The sequence below is a fragment of the Oncorhynchus mykiss genome, chromosome 27 (assembly GCF_013265735.2).
Source record: "Oncorhynchus mykiss isolate Arlee chromosome 27, USDA_OmykA_1.1, whole genome shotgun sequence".
Taxonomy (NCBI): Eukaryota; Metazoa; Chordata; class Actinopteri; order Salmoniformes; family Salmonidae; genus Oncorhynchus; species Oncorhynchus mykiss.
Window position 1 is genome coordinate 14750503 of NC_048591.1, and position 20995 is coordinate 14771497.

Sequence of the window (20995 nt, forward strand, 5' to 3'; positions counted from 1 at the left end):
TAAAATCATTTCTCCGTAATTAATATTACCTGATTGAGCTAATCATGTAAATGTAAATAACTAGAGAGTCGGGGCACCACGAAAGAACATTTATAGAGCTGTTATCTTCCGAATAAACTCTTAAAGACCTAGTAATATTTTACATCAATAGCTGTCAATATTAATCGTCACCTTAATTCAGTCTCATCTGAAAGTTGTAAATTCTTGGTTATCTTCACGAACCCTGGCTAACAAGTTGAATCAGCAATACCAAATTGGGTTTAATTATTGATTTACTAAATACCTAACTAATCACATAGAATTACACATACACATAATTAATCATAACTTGATTACAAATTACGTCATAAAGGAAAACGTCCCTAGCGGGCGGAACAGATATGACAGCTTGTTACACAAAAGAAAAGGGGCTGGGTTTGAGTGAAAGAGCGGGAAGACTGAGGAACAAAGGGCGAAGCTGTGCTATCGTAAATACAGTATCTTATGCATTCTAAATTACAACCCATTTGGAAAAGGAAAATGCAATAAATATTTACTCTGAGCTGCGCTTCGGTAGGTTGGTTATAGATGGATGGCCGTGTTGCCATACCGAGTCCTTTGTCCTTTGAAGAATGTCTCTGGTGGTCAATTGGATACGTTGTAGTAAGGTCGTTGTGTGGTAGACGAGATACTCTGTCTGTTTTTATTTATTTAACCTTTATTTAACCAGGAAGGGTTCATTGAGATTAAAATCTCTTTTTCAAGAGCGCCCTGGCCAAGATAGGCAGCACCAAGTCATTACAAAAAAATTACAGACAACATGAAAAACTACAAGTAATCGAGTAAAAACCATTGAATTCACAAGAGTATAAAACAGCAAATTAAAAACATTGACAGGTCAGGGAATCAGCCTCAAAATCCTTCATCAGTGATTTAAAAACACCAATCGGGACAAGTTCTTCCAGTTTAAAAGTATTTTGTAAGTTGCGATGGCGCAGAGTACATAAAATCCCTTTTACCAAATTCAGTTCGGACATTTGGAACAGTTAGCAGGATAAAGTCCAGCGAACTAAGAGAGTTCCTTCCTAACCTGCGTTTGCAGCTGCTGTTGCTAACTCAACGGCTAGGAGGTATCACTTCTGTAGTGAATAAGAGTTCAAAGTTCATATCGTTCGCAACCAAAGCTCACGCTGATGTTGGCTTCGTTCTGTAGTTATTATCTGAACCATTCTGACATCGGACCGTCGTCCTCACATCCTCGGAACAGGAGGTTACATTGTCATCAAGGCTTTATATAGGAAGGGAGAGGAGGGCGTGTTTTAAAAGTTTTATAGCCCATGTCCCTTCACAGGGGCAGGCCACTGATTGAGCATAGCCCTAACCTTATGAAAACCCAAATCTCACATTTTAGAAGCTAAAATCACATTTCATCCCATCACGAATCATTTCATATTCAAACATTTAAATTGAACAACAATTCCACGTGTTTTTGTTTTAGATTCCGTCTCTCACTGTTGAAGTGTACCTATGATAAAAATTACAGACCTCTACATGCTTTGTAAGTGGGAAACCTGCAAAATCGGCAGTGTATCAAATACTTGTTCTCCCCACTGTATACATATATATATATATACAGTGTAAGTCGGTTTTTTACATACTGACCGAAGACAGGGATTTTTTCTCTGATTAAATTAAATGTCAGGAATTGTGAAAAACTGAGTTTCAATGTATTTGGCTAAGGTGTTTGTAAACTTCCGACTTCAACAATGTACATTTACATGTCCTACATGTCCTGGAATTTGACTAAAATGGTGCTGCCACAATACGAATATACAGACAGACAATAAACAGGATATACAGACAACTTATGTAGAAGCAGAGTTTTACACAAATCCACATGCGGTATGTACACTATTTACCAGTGGATGCTGCTGTGTGGAGAACGGCTCATAATAATGACTGGAACGGAGCAAATGGAACGGCATCAAACACATAGAAACTATTCCACTAATCCACTCCAGGGATCACCATGAGCCCGTCCCCCCCAATTAAGGTGCAACCAACCTCCTGTGCTATGTACACTGTAGTATAACTACAAGGTTCACTATAAAAACATAGCTACAGAAATGATGTATGTAGGGATGTATAAATATATGAAGCATTTTCAGGATTATTTTTTTTTTACCGTTATTTTACCAGCTAAGTTGACTGAGAACACATTCTCATTTACAGCAACGACCTGGGGAATAGTTACAGGGGAGAGGAGGGGGATGAATGAGCCAATTGTAAGCTGGGGATGATTAGGTGACCGTGATGGTATGAGGGACAGCTTGGGAATTTAGCCAGGACACCGGTGTTAACACCCCTACTCTTACGATAAGTGCCATGGGATCTTTAATGACCTCAGAGAGTCAGGACACCGTTTAACGTCCCATCCGAAAGACGGCACCCTACACATGATGATGTGCAGTCGGGGAAATATGTACAGTGAGGCTTCGAAAAGAACCCCATACCTACTGTAAAATATGGTGTTGGATGTTATTTGGACATTTTTGCTTTCTCTGGTCCTGGGGCCCTTGTTAAGGTCAACGGCATCATGAAACATTTTCAGTAATGTTTACTCATCCTCATCAAGTGTGTCAATAATTTCACACCCAACTACAGTATATATGAAAAAAAGCATATTAGGATGTGCAAATAGTGCAAAGAGAAGTTCGCAGTTCTTGGATAATAGTGCACGGTGCATAGTCCGTGGATGAGAAGATCATCGTGGACCAGGTGATTTGGGCCATGGCTCGTGGGAAGAAGCTGTTCACGTGGTGGGAGGTTTTGTTTGTGATTCACCTGAACCGTTTGCAGAGGGGAGACTTTGGAAGATGGAGTGGAAGGGGTCAGGGTTGATTTTATCTGCATGCTTCCATGCTCTGGAATCGTGCAGGACCTCGATGGAGGGCAGGTAGCACCCGGTGACCCTCTCAGCAGACTGGACAATCCATTGCAGTTCGCCCTTGGACCAGGCAGACGCATTCCCAAACCAGAAAGTGATCCGGGGGGTGAGTATGAGCTCGATAATGGTTGCATAGATCTGAACCAGAATTGTGCATGAGAGTTCTTCAGCTGAAGTAAGAAGTATATCCGCTGGTGTGGTTTATTGGTGATCGCTGTGAGGTTGTCCTGCCACTTGAGGTTGTGGGAGATGATGGTTCCCAGGAATTTGAATGTCTCAGCCATGCCTACAGCTGATCCAATGATTTCAAGGGGTAAAGATAGTGAGGGATGCTTCCTGAATTCAATCACCATCTCCACAATAGTTTAAAACAATATACTCCTGTACATCAAATTTCCAGAGTGGGTGCTCTACTATTTTTGAAGTTATGATACACTTTATGAGCACCAGTACCACTGTGAATGGGAAATGTAATCAAAGAGAACTCTGTTTGTTGGTGATTTGCTGTATGTGATTGGTTATTGACCTACAGTATAATGTACATGTCGATGTATAGCAGAGCACCACTGTAATTATGACGCATTTGAAGGGTATATTGTTTCAAACTGTGTCTAAAAAAGCTCAATCAAAAAGGACACTTTTGTGATATTCATATCAATATTTTAACTTAGTATAAATTAATGTGAACATTTTTATTCCTGAATCTACACATGCTCCATATTTTGGAGCACACTATAAGGAGTGTAATGATACCAAGATGATGTCTTTATCATGTGTGGTTCATGGATCATGAAACAGGTCTAAAATGGTCACTTTCATCCTTTTTTTAATGGTTTGTGATTCAAATGTAAAAAGCGTATCAAACATCGTTCATCCCAATTAATTTTCAATGTGAGAATGGCCAGAACAGTCTGAGATACCAAAAATATTTTCAGGCCTTCCTGGTGTACAATCGCCCCCGGTGACTAGTGTTCTCTCCAGACTACCTCACACTACTGAAACTGGAGATAGGCTCCTGCCCTATTGGCCATACTGGTTTGGACAAACGATTATTATGTACAGTATACTGTAAATGCTTATTTAAATTCAGCAATCAACTAGCCACCCCATGTCATACATGTCTCGTCAGTACTCCATGAACAATACGACTTTGGAAATGAGAATCTGTTGGGTAAAATCCAAATATCTGAAGGTATGCTTTTTAGCCTGTGTTGTCTGTTTAATCAGACTACACACAGTTGAGACACATAGCACTCAGGGCAAAAGTACATGACTACAGATGTTCTCTAAATAAACATGCGTGGGCTGATTTGAAGGTCCTCAAACATTCACCACAGGACATGGGGTTTTCAATTTCAGAAAAGGTCAGATTGGAATGTATTGGATTTTCTTTCATGAGGTTGAGTTGATCTACTAAATTGATGTTAGAGTCCCAGTCAGATGCAAATGCTACGTGTGATGTCTACTTGAAGAGACAACGCCAATCGCCTGGCTACTTCCCACGGTTGTAGACATCTGCTATGCTCCTCTGTAGAATTGTATTTTTTTAATTTAATTGAAGAGACAAAGCCAAGCATCTGCCTAGTTCCTATTTTTGCTGACAGCTTTGCTCCTCTTTTAATTTTTGGGGGAATTTGAGAGTTCATAAAACATTAACCAGTATTTTGTCTTGCCTTTCACAGTACAACATTGTGGAACTGCAGGTAAGACCCATATTAGTCTATCAATGTATGATGACTCACTGTAAATACTAGTACATTATAAGACAATGACTCCACCAGCTAGGTACTGTAGGTCATCATTCATTTCTACATGGCAGTTACCAGAAGACTCCCTATCAGCTTTATGTGATCACATCTGGGCCACCTTCAGCAAGCAAACTTCAGAACGTTGCAGATAGATTCTACATGTCAGAAAGGGATGTTTGGCCTACATAACCTACACTCCTAAAAATAAAAATAGCTTTGTAGAACCTAAAATGTTTTTTTCAGCTGTCCCCATAGGAAAAGCTTTTGAAGAACCCTTTTTATTTGGTTCTTCTTTAGAGGGTTCTAAGTGTAACCAAAAACGTTTATCCTATGGGGACAGACAAAGAACCAGTTTGGAACCCTTTCTTCTAAGAGGGGTTCCAATAGGTGTAGCGCCCTGCTCAATGTGCCTCTTGTTCTATGAACCAACAGGATGTTCATCAGAACAGAATTGGACAGTGGGTCAAAACTACATCCAATGGCAACATTCTGCAGCTTTCTTACCCCCTGAACTCTGAAGCACCCGTAGGAACCTATGCTATTGTAGTGTGGATTGGTGAAAAGAAAATATACCATCGCTTCAAGGTAGAAAAGTATGGTAGGTTAAGCTTTGTTCGTTTACTTTTCATGCTAGGTATTGTCATGGCTCTGGCAGTTGAATCAATGCATCACAACCCTGGAACATTCATGAGTTAACTGTTAATTTATTTCTAGTTTTGCCGAAATTTGAGATCAAAATGAACCTCAACGATGAGATCAGCATTGTTCAAGAGGAGTATAAAGTAGAAGTGTGTGCAACGTGAGTCAACACTATCTCTGTTCTATAATGCACTGTAGTTACAAATGACTCAAATACACAGACAAGTGCATTTTCAAATACAAATATTTAAATACCCCATGCATTTAAACCCAGGTCTGTTTAGTCATAGAGGTATTTAAAATACTTTATTTGGAAGCAAGTCATTTAAAATAGTTTCAAATAGTAGGATATTTATAGGCAATTATATGAAAATACTTTCAAATACTTCAAAAAGAAGTAGTTAATTTGGCCACATTATTTGAAAATACTGATGCACAGAAATAAGTATCTGAACCCAGGTCTAGGTAATGACAGCTAATGACTAATTAGTGTGCTTACTCAAAGCTCAAAGCTTGCACAGAGCGCCATACACTAGAATAATACATTTTGGATTTCAGATGTGCAGCCTGACCCATTTTAGAGTTCTTCAATACAGCTTAATGCTACCATTTACCAGTCACTACTAATACCACTAACACTGCAGTCACTTCTACTACTACTATTACTACTACTATCACTACTACTACTACTACTACTACTATTACTATTACTGCCACAGTCAGAACTTTGACAACTACTATTACTACCGCAGTCACTACCATTACTACTGCAGTCACTACCACTACTATAACTTATCTCACAACCATAAATACTCAAGACAAGCTAGCAAGCACACACATTTTCTTTAAGAAATGTATTTTTCAAGTTGAAGACCTACAATGCTACTGCTCAATGTCATAAACTGTTCTTATGAGTCCCTGAGACTTCAAAGGTTTGGGACAGTGGCATGTACAGTACATGAACAGCTGTGCCAGTATTCATAAAGCATCTCAGAGTAGGATTGCTGACCTAGGATCAGGCTCCCCCTGTACATGAGATCTTGTTCATTAGATGTAAAAGTTCAAACTGATCCTAGATCAGGACACATACTCTGATAGGCTTTATGAATACTGGTCCAGATCGATTGATAATGTTGAAAACACTTGACTTAAAAAGCATTATAATGTATTGTTATAAGCCAACATGTATGAGATTTATAATGTCTCATATGAGACTTATAATATGGTATGTCTCTCTATGTAGGAAATGTATGATAGCTGATGTGTCTGATGTATGTTTGTGTTTTATTATGAAATAAAATCAGATACACGTATGGGCAACCTGTACCTGGTAAAGCAGAGGTAGAGTTGTGCCGACCCTTAGTTCCCAATATATTGATACCAATAAGAATTGATGAGAAAAATCCAGAAGGAGTTCCTGATTATACACCCCCCTGCCATAAAGAGTCAATAGAGGTCTGTATGCTTTCCTGAAGAAACTATATACTTGTTTTTACCATCATATTACATTTGAAAATGATCTGGTTACAATTATTTCAATCATTTCTTAATGTGTGTGGTTTTGCTTGCTTTTCCCAGATGGACCAAACTGGCTGTGCTTCTCATGTCTTCAACATGTCAATTTTCACAAAGGATGCTGGCCAGAAAATGCTCATAGACAGGCTCAGTTTTAATGCAAAAGTAGAGGAGGAGGGGACAGGCAAGTCATTTATCTTAACGATTTGGAGACGGTAGAAGTGATGACAACATTTGCCTGAAGTCAAATGAAAACTGTTTTCTTTTCTTGAGAGTGAATTACATAATGTCAAGATTGCATGTTTAATTAGATTATGAAGATTGGCAAGACCTGTGTATTTGACCTTTGGTGCTACATCCTCATATTATGCTGGTTTTATTCATGTCTTCGTTTGTAATCATGTTTTTACTATGTTGAATAAGCTGCACTGGAATTCAGCTCCTGCATTGTGAACTGCCATTGTGCATCATGGTGGCGTGTGTCGTTGTGAAATAAACCATCCTATTTTCATTTGTTTTCCTTTGACAGGTATTACACAGTCAAAGGAAAAACACATTGAGCTCTCAGATGTGATTGGAAAACTCACATTTGTCGACACACCCAAAATCTATGAGCGTGGATCAACTATCGAGGGCAAAGTGCGTCCAAATACAGTGATATTGTTTCTTAGACTTAGTTGAATTGTAGATGCCATTTGTCTTTGACATTCCTGTTTACTTAACTACCAATGGTCGGTAACAGTGACACACATCACCACTTACAACTTCCCCCCCCCCTTTTCCCTCAGATTAACGTTGTTCACTTCAACAACACACCTATCGCAGACATGCTAGTCTACCTTTTGCAGAAGAAAGACAGGTCCTCACATCTTCTACAGAACCTAACCACGGACAGTCATGGTACTGCCAGTTTCTCCCTCAACACAACCAGACTGCCCAAAAAGAACATTAACCTCATAGTAAGTATGATTTCTTCTAGGTTTTGGAAGACTGATGATTCCAGCGCACACCATTGAACCTATGGCCTATCATGCTCTTGTTGAGATCTGAGAAGATACCATGTGTATAACAAACACTATGGTGAAACTTCCACCTAGTTTATCAGAGGACAAGGTGGAGATGTTGACATACTCTATTGCTTACACCTGTCAAAAAAAATCAAAAAAACAAATCCTCTCAGATATATTGTATATATTGTATATTGTAGTATATTGTACAGGGTCTAAGGGTAGATTTGGGATTGGGCCTTTAGTTATACTCTCTCTCTCCTCTGTTGCTTTCCAGGTAAGCAACACACCACAAGTGGAGAATATTAGATACAGGGTCCCCTATTTCAAAAGAGGGCACCACAAGCTCTCCCTGATCCAGCCCACTGCCCCTCACAGTAAAACGTTCAGCTCTCTGGCTATTCAGAAGATGGAGCACCCACTGGCATGTTGGGAGGGAGTGTCAATCACCATCCAGTACGCCATCGTAGGGGAGACTGTCCCAAAGGGCTCCGTGGATGTCATCTACCTGGTGAGTAGAACAAGGAACAAGTTGTGACAACCTGCAAACCCGGGGTGAGTCCAAAATGGTGCGCTACTTTTGACCAGGGTCCTTTCAGACATAGTCCCAGCCTCTCATCTTCAAAGGAAGGATGTCTCTATACAACACCAGTACTTCTCATCATATCCTTCTTGCTGACTTGAAGGGATAACCGGGATAACTGTTTTTCCCTTTCCCTCCTCCAGGCCTTATCCAGAGGGGTGATAGTTCAGCATGGACATATGAAGGTTACTGTGCAGCAGGGGAGTCCTGGTGAGGGAGTTTCATTAAGTAATTATGAACGTACTTGAAGGTGCTTGATGACAATGACAGTTTGACATGCTCTTGTGTTACAGCAACTGAGGGTGAAGTCACCTTGAAGTTGGCAGTGGTTCCAGAGATGGCGCCAGTGGTACAGGTCCTTGTGTACAGTATGTTACCCAGTGAGACTGTCATCGCCCACAGCATGAACTTCCCCACTGAGAAATGCTTCAGGCACAAGGTGTGTGTATATGTGGGCATGCTTCTTTGTGTGTTATACCCTCTGGCTTCTGCACATCACAAACATACTATGTTCATTTTATGGAATGTATAAAAAGTGTCAAGTATTTCCCATTCACATAGATATCATTCCGTGTATAAAGGTGTATAATGTACACTTATGTATGTCATGTGCACTAGGTGTCGGTGGAGTTCTCACCCTCACAAGCAGTTCCAGGGGAGGAGAACACCCTGCAGCTCTCGGCCCAGCCCGGCTCCCTCTGTGGCCTCAGTGCTGTGGACCAGAGTGTTCACATCATGGAGCCAGGGAAAAGGCTGAATGCTGACAAGGTAACAGAGCTCGGTGTAGTGAATATCAACGGTCATACAGTACCACCATATAAACAGCTTTTGTGGTGCTGGCAATACAAGCAGCTTCAGGGGACTAAGAAGTGACAACAGCAGACTTGGAGTGGGTCTGTTCAATGTTGGCCATTTGGTGTGCTTTCATTAAAGGAACTGGAAAGCACCTCCCTATTGGTACTTAATGAGTTAATAGTCTGGGTTGTGTTTATTATTGCAATTTTAACAATCATGCTAACATATTTTACATACATGGATGACCAACTGGGGTCATTTTGACCTCAAGAAGAAACTGTTGGAAAAAATCAACAATCATAGCAACATATCAACTTAATTCAATACATCATTAGACATGTAAATCTTGTTATCTGAAATAAAAAATTAACCAAAACAGACTATTTTTTGCAAAATTACAGTTAATTAGCATATTCTGTAAACCGAAAATATACATTTGTTCCTTAAATCATGTGCTGTTTTTTTCCAACGTACAATCCACATAAGTGCTAAAAACAACATTTACCATAATTTGATTATAGCATCATTTCGTTTTTAGAATTTTTAAGTAAATACTAATTCTGTCATATTATGTGGTGAAAACTATTGCCATTTGTAACCAGTTTAAAACATAGCCGAGAACAAAAGGAGCTTAATTTATGCAGGTGATCTTTCCATCTTGTCAAAATCACTGATACAGGTCCCCCTCCACCCTCTGAGGATATGTATAACTTAATATTACATCTCCAGAGAAACTTGGATTCAAATAACTACTTTTTTACATTTGCCCTAGAATAACTACTTTTTTAGATTTGCCCTAGAATAACTACTTTTTTAGATTTGCCCTAGAATAACTACTTTTTTTAGATTGGCCCTAGAATAACTACTTTTTTAGATTTGCCCTAGAATAACTACTTTTTTAGATTTGCCCTAGAATAACTACTTTTTTAGATTGGCCCTAGAATAACTACTTTTTTAGATTTGCCCTAGAATAACTACTTTTTTAGATTTGCCCTAGAATAACTACTTTTTTAGATTGGCCCTAGAATAACTACTTTTTTAGATTTGCCCTAGAATAACTACTTTTTTAGATTTGCCCTAGAATAACTACTTTTTTAGATTTGCCCTAGAATAACTACTTTTTTAGATTTGCCCTAGAATAACTACTTTTTTAGATTGGCCCTAGAATAACTACTTTTTTAGATTTGCCCTAGAATAACTACTTTTTTAGATTGGCCCTAGAATAACTACTTTTTTAGATTTGCCCTAGAATAACTACTTTTTTAGATTTGCCCTAGAATAACTCCTTTTTTAGATTTGCCCTAGAATAACTCCTTTTTTAGATTTGCCCTAGAATAACTACTTTTTTAGATTGGCCCTAGAATAACTACTTTTTTAGATTGGCCCTAGAAAAACTACTTTTTTAGATTTGCCCTAGAATAACTACTTTTTTAGATTTGCCCTAGAATAACTACTTTTTTTAGATTGGCCCTAGAATAACTACTTTTTTAGATTTGCCCTAGAATAACTACTTTTTTAGATTGGCCCTAGAATAACTACTTTTTTAGATTTGCCCTAGAATAACTACTTTTTTAGATTTGCCCTAGAATAACTCCTTTTTTAGATTTGCCCTAGAATAACTCCTTTTTTAGATTTGCCCTAGAATAACTACTTTTTTAGATTGGCCCTAGAATAACTACTTTTTTAGATTGGCCCTAGAAAAACTACTTTTTTAGATTTGCCCTAGAATAACTACTTTTTTAGATTTGCCCTAGAATAACTACTTTTTTTAGATTGGCCCTAGAATAACTACTTTTTTAGATTTGCCCTAGAATAACTACTTTTTTAGATTTGCCCTAGAATAACTACTTTTTTTAGATTTGCCCTAGAATAACTACTTTTTTAGATTGGCCCTAGAATAACTACTTTTTTAGATTGGCCCTAGAATAACTACTTTTTTAGATTTGCCCTAGAATAACTACTTTTTTAGATTTGCCCTAGAATAACAACTTTTTTAGATTTGCCCTAGCATAACTACTTTTTTAGATTTGCCCTAGAATAACTACTTTTTTAGATTGGCCCTAGAATAACTACTTTTTTAGATTTGCCCTAGAATAACTACTTTTTTAGATTGGCCCTAGAATAACTACTTTTTTAGATTGGCCCTAGAATAACTACTTTTTTAGATTTGCCCTAGAATAACTACTTTTTTACATTTGCCCTAGAATAACTACTTTTTTAGATTTGCCCTAGAATAACTACTTTTTTAGATTGGCCCTAGAATAACTACTTTTTTAGATTTGCCCTAGAATAACTACTTTTTTAGATTGGCCCTAGAATAACTCATTTTTTAGATTTGCCCTAGAATAACTACTTTTTTAGATTTGCCCTAGAATAACTCCTTTTTTAGATTTGCCCTAGAATAACTACTTTTTTAGATTTGCCCTAGAATAACTACTTTTTTAGATTGGCCCTAGAATAACTACTTTTTTAGATTGGCCCTAGAAAAACTACTTTTTTAGATTTGCCCTAGAATAACTACTTTTTTAGATTTGCCCTAGAATAACTACTTTTTTTAGATTGGCCCTAGAATAACTACTTTTTTAGATTTGCCCTAGAATAACTACTTTTTTAGATTTGCCATAGAATAACAACTTTTTTAGATTTGCCCTAGCATAACTACTTTTTTAGAATTACCCTAGAATAACTACTTTTTTAGATTTGCCCTAGAATAACTACTTTTTTTAGATTTGCCCTAGAATAACTACTTTTTTAGATTGGCCCTAGAATAATTACTTTTTTAGATTGGCCCTAGAATAACTACTTTTTTAGATTTGCCCTAGAATAACTACTTTTTTAGATTTGCCCTAGAATAACAACTTTTTTTAGATTTGCCCTAGCATAACTACTTTTTTAGATTTGCCCTAGAATAACTACTTTTTTAGATTGGCCCTAGAATAACTACTTTTTTAGATTTGCCCTAGAATAACTACTTTTTTAGATTGGCCCTAGAATAACTACTTTTTTAGATTGGCCCTAGAATAACTACTTTTTTAGATTTGCCCTAGAATAACTACTTTTTTAGATTGGCCCTAGAATAACTACTTTTTTAGATTGGCCCTAGAATAACTACTTTTTTAGATTTGCCCTAGAATAACTACTTTTTTAGATTTGCCCTAGAATAACTACTTTTTTAGATTGGCCCTAGAATAACTACTTTTTTAGATTTGCCCTAGAATAACTACTTTTTTAGATTTGCCCTAGAATAACTACTTTTTTAGATTTGCCCTAGAATAACTACTTTTTTAGATTTGCCCTAGAATAACTACTTTTTTAGATTGGCCCTAGAATAACTACTTTTTTAGATTGGCCCTAGAATAACTACTTTTTTAGATTGGCCCTAGAATAACTCATTTTTTAGATTTGCCCTAGAATAACTACTTTTTTAGATTTGCCCTAGAATAACTCCTTTTTTAGATTTGCCCTAGAATAACTCCTTTTTTAGATTTGCCCTAGAATAACTACTTATTTAGATTTGCCCTAGAATAACTACTTTTTTAGATTGGCCCTAGAATAACTACTTTTTTAGATTGGCCCTAAAATAACTACTTTTTTAGATTGGCCCTAGAATAACTACTTTTTTAGATTGGCCCTAGAATAACTACTTTTTTAGATTTGCCCTAGAATAACTACTTTTTTAGATCAAATAACTACTTTTTTAGATTTGCCCTAGAATAACTACTTTTTTAGATTGGCCCTAGAATAACTACTTTTTTAGATTTGCCCTAGAATAACTACTTTTTTAGATTTGCCCTAGAATAACTACTTTTTTAGATTTGCCCTAGAATAACTACTTTTTTACATTTGCCCTAGAATAACTATTTTTTTTAGATTTGCCCTAGAATAACTACTTTTCAGTGGCTACACACTGGTACAGCTTTCTGTGTAAATTCAGAGTGTATCTAAGTTCGCTATTGCAGTTCTATCAAGTATTTATACCATTGGCAAGCTTTTTATACTATTGGCAGTATAAAAAGTTTGGTTTTGTACACATACATAAAATACGTGGTATAAAAAACTGCAATCTTAGGTGGGTACATGGGGAGCTATATCTCTGTAGATAATCTGTCTATCTGGTCAACATCACTGATTCAGGTCAGTATGGGTAATTTGTTATTATGTCTACAAAGAAACATAAATTATTATAAGGTTTCCTATCTACCTCATTACTATAGATGGAATTAGGTGTTTTGGGCTGGGGTCGAAAAGACCCCAAAATCTATATTGATACAGAAACACCAAGAACAAGTTGATTGTCAAAGTCATGAAAATTTGAAGATTTCAATAAACCACCTTTGGGCTAAGATGAAAAATATGCCTCTGGGGTCAACATGACCCCAGTCGGTAGTATGAGGGTTAATAACGTTTAGCAATGGAAAATGAAATTGAACGTTTCTTTTTAGACAAGTCCAAGTGGTCCTTCACAGTAACAGTCTGTTTTCTTCTGTTTGGTGTCCAGTGAACAAGTTCATTTTACATCTCACTGTTATCCCATTCCAGATATTTGATTTGTTACCAGTCAAGGAGACAACACACATTCCCTACCAGCTTGAAGATCAAGTAGGATGTTTACGTGTAAAACCAAGGAGGTACATAAGGCCAGGACAAACTGAAGAGGAAAATGAACCTCATGAAGTTTTTAAGGTAACTTCTGGCTTGTTTTCTCTTTTCTTTTTTCCTCTCTCGTAAGAATCAGTTACCATACTTTTACCATGCATACAACTTCTTAAATTATTAATTGCTAAAATACCCTGTTTGAGGCTGAAAAACACCTACAGAATAGAAACATAAAATTGAGAGATATTCATTAATATTGAGCTCTCTTGTTTTGTGATTCTGACATTTCTAGAAACTGGGACTGAAGCTGGCAACTAATCTGGTTATAAGAGTACCTTCCTGTCTCAGGTACAATAGGAAACAGGACAATGGGGCCTATGGTGAGATGTCCTTCTTCACACCTTTTACTCTTGTCATTGCCAGAAGAATTCAGTGAATCTTGGGAGTCGTGTGATAGGGTTAGTTAGGTTGCCTACAAATGTCTGTTCTGAATGAAATATTACCACTACATGTATGGCTTTTGTTATTCTAATATAGCCTGGTTAAACCAGTCTGAATGCTGCATGCATCACCGTTGAAAGCAGCATTCAGTCTGGTTTGACCAGGCTGATTCTAACACGAGAATAATGACTATTATTTGTTTTAGTTGTAGCCTACAGACGCCACCCTGGAGACAAGGCCACACTTAGACTGGGTGCAGCGGGTGGGATACTTGATCGATCTTTAATGCGTGTAGTAGACGGTGACAGATTTGTTGATACCATACAGACGGCCCGTACGTTCTTCCCTGAGACGTGGATATGGGATCTTGTGGAAGTTGGGTAAGAGCACTGCACAGTGAGGCTGTTGCCTTATAAACGTCAATAAAATAATGCGCGCACATCGATGAGGCAGAAGGTGATGTTTCTGAACGGTCAGATAGTTAGCAACAATAACAAGAGGCTGCCATGTGGGGAATAGTAGGTGTCTCGTTTCAGCTCGTTGTATCTTCTTATTGATACCATGTCTTGTTTTGAGGTGTTTTGACTCATGTCATGTCTATGCTAATATGGCAAAACATTTGCTAGCTTGCTACCAACAACTGTAACGATGTATTTGAGAGTGCAAATGTATTTATGTTTTCAATAGACATTTGAAGGCAAAATATAGTTTAGATGTTGTCAACAGTCTAAGCCAACCCCGTCTGTTTTGCTCCATATTTCCGCACGTGTCGGTTTTGTTGCTAAACAACCGACCGGTCTGTATCAAAACATACAGTAGTGGTGTAGATTAGGAACCTCATTGAACTGCATTACAAAGTAGGGGATAGTGTGGTAAATTTAGATTTGTTTTACATTCAGCGTTACTCTGTCAAGCAAAAACACAGTATTTTTTTCTAACAAAGATTTACATATATTTCAGGATGTTGTGTATCCCTTGAAATAAACATAATTCATGGAGACATTACAGTTTGGAAAACATAGCTTGTCCAAAAAAGGGGTCTCTTTGCACAATTTACCCCCGGTGTGGAGTAAATTGAGTCGCGTGATAGGGTTAGTTAGGTTGCCTACAAATGTCTGTTCTGAATGAAATATTACCACTATCTTTCTAAAACCATGTCTATCTTTATCTCCCAAACACAATTCAACACAATCACAAACACTTCTTTGCTAAGCATCCTTTAACAAACACTTAACACCTAAAACAAACCACTTTGTAATTTGCGATAACGGCAAGGACTGGAAGTCTTTGGATTTACAGCTCTAAATACAAAATAAATACAATATAATGAAATATCCCAGCGATATTGCATTGCTTTACGCCTAGGAAGAAAACACTTCAATTTGCTCAATTTACCATTGGCTCAATTTACCCCGTGGCCCTCAGCTCAATTTACCCCAAGACAAACATTTGGACTATATTTGCCCACACAGCTACAGAGATGCACTTTCATGCGAGGTTTAGGACATGAAAAAAATTTAAGCTTATAAATATCCCAACTGATGTGTAGAACAATCTTACAATGATCTACTTTGGTTTAGATACAATCATAGTGAAACCGCTAACAGAATACATTTATTTGACTTGGTGAACAAGTGTTTTTTGGACCTGACTTGCTGACCACTTTTTCCATATGGTTTCTTCCTTCACAGACTCCATTAAATTATTTATCTTCCTAAATATTTGGTCAAATTATTAATTTTGTGTATGGTTTCCTAGAAACAAGGGTGGCTCAACTTGCTCCACTTTTACCTACTGTAGGCCTCTGACCTCAATAGGACTCCCCAGTTAGATGAAGCTTAAATATATTTAAAAACATTTAAAGAAACAGTGTTTAAAGAATTTGTAAAGTCATACTCCATTGTTCTCCATGGGACACTTAGTGTCTTTCTTTTTGAACTCTGACCTTTGCATTACAGGGAATCTGGAACAGCAGACATGCCCCTCACAGTTCCAGACACCATCACCACCTGGCAGACAGAAGCATTCTGCCTGGCTCCTGGCGGCTTCGGCCTGGCTCCTCCAGTGGAGCTCACTGTCTTCCAGCCCTTCTTCCTGGAACTCACCCTGCCCTACTCCATCATCCGTGGAGAGCACTTTGAGCTGAAGGCCACTGTGTTTAACTACCTGTCCAAGTGCATCATGGTACGGCACCGCATCATGGTCGTCTCTTGAGTTGTTTCATTAGTTTTCCATGTTATCTTACAAGTGTTCCTATTTGGCAGGTTTCTGTGACTCCAGCTCACTCCTTAGACTACACTCTCACACCCTTGAAGGATGTCCAATACTCATCATGCTTGTGTGCCAATGGACGAAAGACCTTCAGTTGGACAATGGCACCCTCTATCCTGGGTAAATCATCAGTCTTCATTCAACCGTTCAAACAGCAGAATGGATGTCAGCCTGAGTTGTGTCACCATATTGGATGTTGTGTAACCTGTGCTGCACTCTGTCTGTCAATGTGTGTGTAGGGGTTTTGAATGTGTCCGTTAGTGCAGAGGCTGTCCAGTCCCACACTGTGTGTGACAATGAGATTGTGAACGTACCGGAGAGAGGACGCATCGACACAGTCACACAGAGCCTGCTGGTGAAGGTATGCAGCCTACTGTTGTGACGGAACATACCGTTGTACAGATACCTAGTGTAACTACCTCTGACTGAAAATAATATCCTCTCTTCTCAGGCTGAGGGAACAGAGAAGACCGACACCTACAACTGGTTGCTGTGTCCAACTGGTCAGTAATACATGAACGTTGAATGTACATTGGTTGAACTGATTATCTCCATTCATCTTATCATCTCTGTGTCCACAGGAGTAACTATGACAGAGGAGGTGGAACTGCAACTCCCCAAGAATGTGGTGGATGGATCTGATCGAATTTCTCTCTCAGTCCTGGGTAAAATAAACCATTGTATTATTTAGAGAGGCTTGGTGAGTTTAGACAGGAGTTTTGGTGAGAAAAGCATCCCTTATCCAGTGATAATGCTGCTGTTTGCTAAAGAGGACAGTATCACAGAAGTCCCATGTTTACCTGTAGGTGACATCCTGGGTCGGGCCCTCAAGAACCTGGATGGACTGTTGCAGATGCCGTATGGGTGTGGAGAGCAGAATATGGCCCTCCTCGCCCCCAATATCTACATCCTGGAGTACCTGAGGAACACAGAGCAGCTCACTCCAGCCATCCGAGACAAGGCCATCAAGTTCCTCACTAGTGGTAAGAGAGTTCCTCAAAATATGGGTCGTATTGATTAGGCACCAAACGGAAGAAAACTGACTGAAACAGAGCTGGATTTGTCCAATAAGAGTCCCCCCTTTTTTTGTTTTTCGTTGAAGAACATTTTTAAATATTTCACCACAGTGTGCCCTAGTGACTACAACCCTGCTATCATGTAAATTATAGAGCTACAGCACAGATGATATTACAGTGTTATCAACAGAGCATCACTGACCCAACACATGTTGGGACTTCCAGATTTTTGCTAAAGTCATTTGATTATAGAATATAGATTTATTTTAAATCCCAAATATCACCCTACTCCCTACATAGTGCACTACTTTCTTCCTGGCAAAAAGAATACGCTAGGGAATAGGGTGCCATTTGGGGCGCACCCTCAGTGAATATAAAACACACTTGGTTACTGTTGTTTGCTTTAAAAACTCACCGACAGGTTACCAAAGGCAGCTGAACTACAAGCATGTTGATGGTGCATACAGCACATTTGGACAAGGTTCAGGGAACACTTGGTATGTATTGGGTGTTTCACCTACTGGTAAACACATTATAACTGTGTCTGTTTCAATTAAGTATTGACCAATCAAATGGCATTGTCTCTGACAGGGAGACCATGGATGTGACATAAATTAAAATAATCTTTTGTTGCATGTAATGTCAAGCTCTGTCATGTTTATAACAACCTTATGTGGGTATTATGACGGGACATTCAAATCAAGTTCTCTTTTCTCAGGCTGACTGCTTTTGTTTTGAGATCCTTTGGCAAAGCAAAGTCTTTCATTTATATTGATCCGGTAAAAATTGAGCAAACCAAGACTTGGTTGGAACGTCAACAAGGCGAACATGGCTGTTTCATTAGATTGGGGAAACTTTTTAACAACAGAATGAAGGTATTTATATCGATAATAAACTGATAGAAGAAGATGTTGTTTTACGTCTCGTCAGACCAGCCATAAAGTTGGGAATGATGATTTCTACAGAATTGTATCAGGCTACAGTTTACACATGTTTTAGTATTTAACATATTGTTTTGTAGGGTGGGGTGACAGATGAAGTCACACTGACGGCCTACATCACTGCTTCAATGCTGGAGCTCAACATGTCAGTGTCGGTACGTAGCATCTCCACATAACTATTGTTTCTCACTTCAACAACGTCCATTACAGGAAACTGATTTAGCCTCCTGTATGAAGTCTATTGTATACATTTTATGTCAACTGTCTTTTAGATATTCTAAAATGTAGTGAGTTCTGTGTAAAAATTGATCTGAAAGTAGCATATGGAATAGAAATAAGAATAGCTGTTACCATAAGCAGTCCTGAATGACAGTGTGCTGTTAACATAAAAAGCACAGTATAGTAATACTGTAAACTGAAAAACTAAAAGTGCTCCAGCATGAATGTGTCTAGACTGGTCCCAGATCTGTTTGTATTACCTTGCCAGAACAAACAGATCTGGGACCAGGCTAACATGTCTCTTAATGTGCTGCTCTGTTATTTTGTGCTCCAGGATCCTGTTGTGTACCGCAGCTTGTCTTGCCTGAGGAACTCCACCAGTGATTTGTCTAACACTTACACTACTGCTCTGCTGGCCTACACCTTTACCCTGGCAGGGGACATGGAGACTCGGGTCCAGCTTCTGCAGCACCTGGACACGATCTCATTACAAGAAGGTGAGACATATCCTGGTCCAAGATCTGTTTGTGCTGTCTTGCTTTCATTGAGCTTACCTGGGCAATGGACCCAATGGAGTAATCCCAAAAGTGCAAACCCTCCTCCTGTCTGGCACTCCAGATAGGCTCAATCAAACACCCAAAGTATTTTATAGTGTTCCTCATATCCCTCAGAGGGTCTCCTGCACTGGACTCAGACCTCCTTAGAGACCTCAGCCTCCCTGGCGGTGGAAATCAGCTCCTATGTTCTGCTGGCTTCCCTTAGTGCCTCCCCTCTGTCTACCACTGACCTTGGCTACGCCTCCCGCATCGTCAGGTGGCTGGTGAGACAGCAGAACGCCTACGGAGGCTTCTCTTCCACACAGGTATATTTCCAAAACACCTCCGTTCTGAAGCGGCACCCTGTGCTGTGCACTAGTAGTGAGGCATTATTACCACCTTGACTTCACAACAGGCATGTATGTGCTTCTTGTCATGTCAAGCCTGGCGAGGATAACTTGCACTGAAATGGAGGCAAGAAATCATAATGGATGGAAATGGGAAATAGTCACTCTAGGAACTGACCAATGTAAAAATCTACCCTTTCTGTAAATGGGTGTTTTCATTCATTTGGAACATATTTGTCTGTGGTCTGTTGATGTGTGTGTTTAGGACACAGTGGTGGCCCTCCAGGCCCTGGCTCTCTACTCCACCAGGGTGTACAGCAGAGAGGGTGCCAGCACAGTCACAGTACATTCTCCCAGTGGGGCACAGCACCTCTTCGAAGTGAACCAAAACAACAAGCTTCTCTACCAGGAGAGGGCGCTGCAGGACACAGAAGGGAAGTACAGCGTGGAAGTGAAGGGCAGTGCTTGTGCCTCAGTGCAGGTCAGTGAATACACTCCTCCCAATACTAAAGTGCAAGATATGGATTTGTATATTACTGTGAATTTCAAACATTTAAGAAGCGTTGTCTGGCTTGATAGTTGGTTTATGAAATATTTATTTTTTCCCTAAGTTTTAAATTGTATATTTCTGGACAGGTTGGTTTCCCTGACTTGTTCTTCCCTCTTTCCAAGGTGGCCCTCCACTACAACATCCCTACTCCTACTGACAGCACAACGCTCAGTATCCAGGTGAAGCCAGAGGTGGACTGCAACAGTAACTCTTTGAGACCCAGAGTCACGCTGAACCTCCAGTCTCAGTAAGAATGAATGTCACATTTGCGTTCACAGAAGCATTCTTTCAATCAGTTTATTGATGACACTCTAAAGTTTTTATTTTGGAGCATGTCTTACAGAATGGGCTTGGCCCAACTTACTTGGTTTCCTATAGGTTATGGAATTTCTAGTTTCTACCAGTAACAGTATGAAAACACATCAGGCAACCATGTCTTTTTTATGGCTAATATAATAAAAGTAGCGATTTTATCTATTCGTTTTATTTCAAGCAATTGTAAAAATCTCACTTTGATATCACAGGCATCTCTTTGCTTTCACAGATATCATGGAAATGAGCTGACCACCAATATGATTATAGTGGATTTGAAAATGTTGTCTGGGTTTGTCCCAGACGCAGAGTCTTTGGGGAGGGTGAGTTTTTGTGATTATCATACATTTATGGTGTTACCTATAACCTTTTTCCATGTAGCTCTTGCCTCTCATCTGTGAACTTTTCAGAAACTGACCTTTTTTGTCCATGCAATATGAATAATCAGTGAATGGCCTGTCTTCACAGCTGAGGGGTTCAGGTCGAGTGGATCGTGTCGATACCAAAGATGACCATGTGTTAATGTACTTGAGAGAGGTGAGACCAGTTTGAA

The 20995-nt window shown here is 38.9% G+C and overlaps 1 protein-coding gene across 1 annotated transcript in view; it reads left to right on the top strand.

Moving 5' to 3' along the window:
* The window catches only part of LOC110507181 (alpha-2-macroglobulin-like), a 32696-nt gene that overhangs the window by 7440 nt on the left and 4261 nt on the right, over window positions 1-20995 (top strand). Inside the window, exons 5-33 of the mRNA XM_036965765.1 lie at window positions 4609-4629; window positions 5107-5272; window positions 5389-5473; window positions 6618-6768; window positions 6892-7012; window positions 7358-7467; window positions 7617-7787; window positions 8113-8346; window positions 8562-8628; window positions 8712-8857; window positions 9037-9186; window positions 13753-13896; window positions 14102-14189; window positions 14456-14630; window positions 16209-16434; window positions 16515-16641; window positions 16761-16882; window positions 16973-17024; window positions 17103-17186; window positions 17328-17504; window positions 17959-18034; window positions 18256-18412; window positions 18559-18633; window positions 19032-19194; window positions 19369-19559; window positions 19846-20061; window positions 20253-20377; window positions 20675-20765; window positions 20911-20979. Of these exons, the coding sequence (XP_036821660.1) occupies window positions 4609-4629; window positions 5107-5272; window positions 5389-5473; window positions 6618-6768; window positions 6892-7012; window positions 7358-7467; window positions 7617-7787; window positions 8113-8346; window positions 8562-8628; window positions 8712-8857; window positions 9037-9186; window positions 13753-13896; window positions 14102-14189; window positions 14456-14630; window positions 16209-16434; window positions 16515-16641; window positions 16761-16882; window positions 16973-17024; window positions 17103-17186; window positions 17328-17504; window positions 17959-18034; window positions 18256-18412; window positions 18559-18633; window positions 19032-19194; window positions 19369-19559; window positions 19846-20061; window positions 20253-20377; window positions 20675-20765; window positions 20911-20979 (3780 nt within the window). The remainder of the gene's footprint in view (window positions 1-4608; window positions 4630-5106; window positions 5273-5388; window positions 5474-6617; window positions 6769-6891; window positions 7013-7357; window positions 7468-7616; window positions 7788-8112; window positions 8347-8561; window positions 8629-8711; window positions 8858-9036; window positions 9187-13752; window positions 13897-14101; window positions 14190-14455; window positions 14631-16208; window positions 16435-16514; window positions 16642-16760; window positions 16883-16972; window positions 17025-17102; window positions 17187-17327; window positions 17505-17958; window positions 18035-18255; window positions 18413-18558; window positions 18634-19031; window positions 19195-19368; window positions 19560-19845; window positions 20062-20252; window positions 20378-20674; window positions 20766-20910; window positions 20980-20995) is intronic.